We start from the raw sequence: 5,848 nt of genomic DNA, 5'->3' as shown, positions 1-5,848 counted from the left end.
CCTTCCTCTAAAAATCCATAGATTGACGATAAAAGGCCATACCATAGGATGATCCACAATGTAAATAGGTTGTGCCCAAATAATCATTTCCATATGATGATCCCAACCCTCTGATCTCTAGAGGTTTCCATAATATGCAATTCATCTATAGATGTGAGTGCTAGGATCATCCTATGGAAATGATTTTTTGGGCACAACCTATTTACGTTGTGGCCCATCAAATGGACGGTTTGGGTCATCCTACGGTGTGGGCTCTACTGTACTTTTTGAGAAATACTGGACTATACGGGCTTACACCGTACAATTCTCTGTGTGTGAGAGAGAGAGAGAGAGAGAGAGAGAGAGAGAGAGAGAGAGAGAGAGAGAGAGAGAGAGAGAGAGAGAGAGAGAGAGGTGAATCTTCAAGTAGTTATGAAATTCAAATAGTTATCAACTTATCAACAATTTTCATTTTTAACAGAGCCCAGAATTTATAATGAATTGGCCACTACATGGAGGCAGAAATTTAAGAGTATGAATTTAGATTAAAAATTGAGCATTGATATCATGAGAAACAACATTACCCTGTTGTTTATCAGGTTGTGGAGTGCAATTACGCTCCGAATGAGGGACGAAAGGAAAATAACCAGCATCATATCATTCTTTTTCACTGCAAGAGTAAAAAGTTAGATGTAACAATTACAAGATGATGAATGAAAGGCCAAAATACAGTTTTCAGCAACATTGATGCCATTATCTGCAAAAGCATTGATTAGTTCACTCACATTTAGATTTGGAAGTAGATTGAACACATCCTGCAAGGAAGGATTTCAAAAGCATCCAAAGTCAACCAGTGTTTGGAATAAGATAGCTACCAAATCCAATAAACACAGCTTTTTAATAAACCTTATTCCTTGCCTATTTGCTTTTCACCATACTATGAAGTCTTATCCTATTAACTTCCATTAGTCTTATATCCTGTTGGACACCTTTTTGGGCCATGGATATTATTTAGTAGATCGGATTCGTTTGGTAGACATATATTGAGATCTGATTTCTTTTAATTATAGTTGATTTTCCCCTCGGTTATAACTTATTGTTGGGACTTTACTTGGATGAGTTGTTTTCTATTGATGAAGTACTGTAAAAGCTCTTCATCTCTATATAATTCTAGCTGCTTTTGATTATTAATTTGATTTCAGATTGCATGTTGCTATTTAACTGAAGTAGAAACAATTTCTACTTTCCAAAGTTCCCAGAAATTCAGAAAATGATATGTAAACCTACACCAGCATTACGTCTGTGATCTCCTTCAGCATCCTTTTCACTATGATTGCAAACAAATTCAAGGGTGAATTTGCATCCCAAAACATCCAGTAACTTGTATCAAATCCAGAAATCTAATCAGTCACCTCCTTCAATTGCACCTACCAAAAAAAAAGCTCCTTCCATTACAAGTTTACACAGGGTAATTGAGTGCATGCATACAAGCTTAAGGAAAGGAACACATAAAGAATACTGCTTATGCATGACCCAAATATAAAACAATAATGGGCTTAATGAAAAAATAACCTTTCTCTTTAAGCTGTGAAAAAACAGTATCTATAGTAGTGTTACAGAATAAGAACAAATCTCATACTTGTATATGAGGAGATGAAAATCTTGATGTCAAAGAAATGAGTTTATCAGTATAAGGTTGCAAAAAAATTGTTACAATTCTACAATTAGATTCAAATCCCCCAAAAAATGATGGTGATCCAAATTGAATCATATTGTACAGAAATTCTGAACTTAAATCACTCAAGTCACTGGTGAAAGAAGAAAAGAATTTCCAGTTTGGTGACAGTAGTAATTTTAGAGCTATGATAAGTCCCATTTGACCCATTGTTCACGTATTCGCCGGTAACGGAAACCTCTCTCGGAGGAGCGTGACCTCAGTGCTATCTCTTCATGGGATCAGCTCTGAAGGTGGGGGGATTTTAAGAGATAACAGATCACTTTGCGGATTCCATCCTTGTTTTAAGAGTTTTCTCAAAAAACATTATGTCTTCGTTTTTGTCTTTTCCATCTTAAGGGTTTGGCTACCGGCCAACTTTATCACTTTCTATCTTTAGAGTTTGGCAATCAGCCACCTCTCTGTCCTTTTGAGTTTGGTCAATCACCGACACCTTTCTTTTCCTATCCTTGTAATATCTTGTAATATTTATTGTTGCTCAATATGTTGCAACATTATATTTATTAATTGAGAAATTCAGCAACCAAGAGGTTAGTAGTATATCTCCACTGACATTGTCTTCTCTATGTATCTATTGTGCTCCTCTTCTCTTGGTTTCTCTAGTGGAACCTGTGATAGATTCCTTACATGGTATCAGAGGACAATTGAGCACAACTGTCTTGATCACCGGAAAAAACCCCCATAAAGACCATAATAACTGAGAAATTAATAGATAGATGAGAGATTTGATATGTGAAATGAGAGATATGAGATGAAAGACTATAGGTTTGAGGCATACCGCAGATGCCGTTAAGAGAGGAAACAAAATCAATCACCCTTGTAAGACCTCTCTCTTCTAAACAATCTGCAAGGGCAAAAAAATAATAATAATAAAACAGGGAGGAAGAAGATCAACCTATTGGGAGAGACGATTTCAAGATGACTAAGACACATTCAGATGACAAAGGGAGCTTATAAATTCGGTGTAATATTACATACACCAGTAATTTTCTGACAGCCTACAGGATTATCATTTGTTAAGTTCAGTAGAACCTGTCAAAGAGTGGAAACACATAAAGTTTCAAATGTTTGTTCCGTGCTCTGTCATGAAATAAGATACCAAATGGGTCCAAATTGAATTGAATAAACATTTGATCCAAACAAGCACCAAGGCAGCAGTGAGACAGATTTTAAAGTATAAAAACAAGCACCATAAGGTAATGTAAAAACAAGGGAAACTGATTTTAAAGTATAAAAGATTTAATAACACTTTCTTCAACAACTTAAGCTTTTGGATTAACTGGTTGTTTAACACAAAACATTAGGACATCAAGGGTCATATCTCTTTAGTCTATAAAACATTGTCCAACCTATAATCTATGGTAACAGAACTCGAAATCTAGTGTTGGACAGACTGATAATTTTTTATATCTGAGATGGAAAAATTGACATGCAAGAATAAACAGTTTTATACACACACATTCCCACCATCACATTTTGATAAAATTATAATATGTACTAAAAAATGGGGAAGGTGAGAGATGTGAGTTGGAACATTTTCGCACAATGATTTATTGAAGTTCTATAAAATCATGGTTTTCGATTGACCATTTGCTAAAATTCTATTGGGTTCATAAAGTATTTTGAATGGATAGTCAGTTTGCAAAAAATTAAGCATGGATTGCTTTATATTTAGGTTGTTTGACATTTATTACCAACCATTCCATGTTAAAATGGTAGCACATAATAAATATTGAAACATGGCTCCTTGATTGCTTACCAAACATAAGTAATAACAATGTTTGTCGAGTTTGATGAATGGGCTGCTAGTCGGTGCCAAAATTCTGAGATAATCATGTGTTTGTACTGGAAACAATGCCAGAAGGAACTTGTGTTGAAAAATGGGATAGTCCAAAACCCACACCCAAATCCACACTCAAAAATGGCAACAACTCACAAACAAATCGCATTTGTAACACTAAAGAAATCCTTAAAACAGGATTTCAAAATGGAAAAAACCCACAAATAAATCACAATTATAACACAAAGCAATCATATAAAGAGTATTTCTAATCAAACTCTAAGCACAACATGGCACTGCTTCAAAAAACATATGGAGAAGAGCATCGGAACATCTCTTTGCGCCATTTCTACAAACATGTAGCGGGTAGAAATGGTTGGTACGAAATAAAATTCATCTCTTTGCGCCATCTCTTTACTCTTTCCAAAAGAGTAAAGAAGAGATTAGTGATTTAAGATAAATCTCTAAAAAGGAGATTCAAAACCCTAATTTCCAAAAGAAAAAAAATAGAAAACGAGATTCAAAATCCTAGGGCACTGTAAATAAACGAGATTCATACTCTTTCTTCTTCGCCTTCTTTTGTGAAGGGAAGCCCCTTCTATTGAAACCAAAACCCTAGAAAAAACAATTGAAACTGAAATCAAAACCCTAGATTTAAGATAAATCTAAGAAGATGAGATTCAAAACCCTTATTTTCCAAGGGAAAAAAAAGGAGATTCAAAACCCTAGGGCAATGTGAATAAATGAGATTCATACCCTTTCTCCTTCGCCTTCTTTTGTGAGAAAACCAGATTCAAAACCCCTTCTCTTAAAGAAACCAAAACCCTAGAAAAAAGACAATTGAAAATGAATATCAAAACCCTTAAAAGCAAATCAAAACCCTAGAAATAAAATCACAAATACCTACCTATTGAGGAAGATGCCGGAGAGATACTCGCCGGAGAGATAGTCCACAAAGAGGAGGGTGAAAACAGTTCGCGGGAGGGAGAAAAGGGATTTGCGTGCGTGGTCCATTTCTTTTAATTTTGGGTTTTTACTGAGACCTTCACCGAGGGTCAATAAAACCCGCCGGTGTAGTAAGAATAACCGACGTTTCATTGAACGTAGCTGAAAACAAAGCCAGAAAGTGATTATTCCTCGATTTACCGTCGTTGAAAACAAAAACAAAATTTAGTCCAAGCCATGGGATAAACGCATGTTTTGCGACGTTTTGATAGCAAACGTCGCTGATTAGCAACATTTAGGGACGTTTAGTGAACATTGGTGAATATTCCTAGCAACGGGACCGCATGAAATTTACATGCACTGGCGTTAACCAAATAAACGCCGGTAATTTTATCATTTAGGGACGTTTTTTTGGAACGTTAGTAAAAGAGCGCCGCTGAAGGTGAACTTTCTTGTAGTGGAATTGCCTCCAAGATACAATGAAGCCTTGTAGAACAATTCTACAAATTATTTGATGACGCTTTGCATAAACGGAATCAAACCCAAAACACCTTTCAAGAACTTCAAGCTTTAAAGAAAATTAAAAACAGATTTTAGCACACTGTTTTATGAACAAAACTAACTTGAAAAATACAAGTGAGAGAGAGATTGCTAGAGAGAGATGAAAAAACTACAGCAATAACTGATTTTCATTATTCTTAAAAGACAGGTTTTTGTTCTTTTTATAGAATTTTTGATGTCTATTCACTAAGAGAAACATCTCTTCAATACATCCCTTTGATTGGTTTGAATAATCACCATTCGATCACAACTCTTGGTGATTTAAGTTTCTTGATCATCCACAAAGTGTCCTTTGTGTTTGAAAAACATCCATGACTCTTGGGAATAAAAAGACATGAAGAAAGAATGAAAAACGGAAGTAAAAAGCCATATCTATTTTCTCCCAACGGATAGTTTTTCGAATCGTTGCGGTCGACCGGGCCACCGCGGTCGCCCGCCGGCATGCGCCTGTCCATTTTTTTTTTTTTACGATCCAAAGAACTGAGGTCGACCGGCCTTCCGCGGTCGACCTCCGACACCTCCCTGGAAATCAATTTCATTTCCAGTAACCAATCTGCGGTCGCCCGGGATACCCCGGTCTACCGCCCTATCTTAAAATTCTTTTTATATTTAAAATTAAAAACTTATAAAACCATTTTAATTTCTAAATATTACTTTGCATTTTGAAAATTCTCTAACAATCCCCCACCATTTTCAAAATGAAAATTGCTTTCTCATAAGGCTTGAAAATTTTATGCATAGATGAAGGTATCTTACAATTTGAACCTTCACTTAGTGACAACATATCAAAGTTAGCTAGAATTGCATAGTAGGCGTATCTTTGAACAAGCTATTCTATTTGGCTAACC

General features: G+C 35.7%; 1 protein-coding gene across 23 annotated transcripts; it reads right to left on the bottom strand.

Annotated features, from left to right (window-relative positions):
- Window positions 1-390: 390 nt before the first annotated feature.
- Window positions 391-4,553, bottom strand: LOC143845479 (uncharacterized). Of its 23 annotated transcripts, none has more exons than XR_013234421.1 (9): window positions 4,402-4,553; window positions 4,251-4,319; window positions 4,054-4,109; window positions 3,474-3,559; window positions 2,693-2,746; window positions 2,493-2,558; window positions 1,267-1,406; window positions 765-850; window positions 391-649 (listed from the first exon to the last, which is right to left on the bottom strand). XR_013234421.1 is itself a non-coding variant. In XM_077353843.1 (6 exons), the coding sequence occupies exons 1-6, from the start codon at window positions 4,506-4,508 to the stop codon at window positions 525-527; spliced, it is 453 nt and encodes a 150-aa protein (XP_077209958.1). In that variant the 5' UTR covers window positions 4,509-4,553; the 3' UTR covers window positions 391-524. The 23 variants fall into 23 exon arrangements, 3 of the variants coding, with proteins under 3 accessions (XP_077209958.1, XP_077209959.1, XP_077209960.1); XR_013234420.1 differs by having other exon boundaries at window positions 765-794; XR_013234422.1 differs by lacking the exon at window positions 765-850.
- Window positions 4,554-5,848: the final 1,295 nt, after the last annotated feature.

The sequence above is a fragment of the Tasmannia lanceolata genome, unplaced genomic scaffold (genome assembly GCF_043159265.1).
Source record: "Tasmannia lanceolata isolate RefF3 unplaced genomic scaffold, GAP_Taslan_0.1 ptg000015l, whole genome shotgun sequence".
NCBI lineage: Eukaryota > Viridiplantae > Streptophyta > Magnoliopsida > Canellales > Winteraceae > Tasmannia > Tasmannia lanceolata.
The sequence above is the reverse complement of the archived record's forward strand: the minus strand, read 5'-3'. Positions and strand labels throughout refer to the sequence as shown.

Excerpts from the sequence above, each read along its gene's own strand:
- LOC143845479 (XM_077353843.1), bottom strand. The coding sequence starts at position 4,508 with ATGGACCACGCACGCAAATCCCTTTTCTCCCTCCCGCGAACTGTTTTC. Across the intron at positions 4,320-4,401 it reads TCCGGCATCTTCCTCAATAG|GGTTTTGGTTTCTTTAAGAG; the intron begins GTAGGTATTTGT and ends TCTTTTTTCTAG. Across the intron at positions 795-2,492 it reads CTCTCTTAACGGCATCTGCG|GATGTGTTCAATCTACTTCC; the intron begins GTATGCCTCAAA and ends CCTTCCTTGCAG.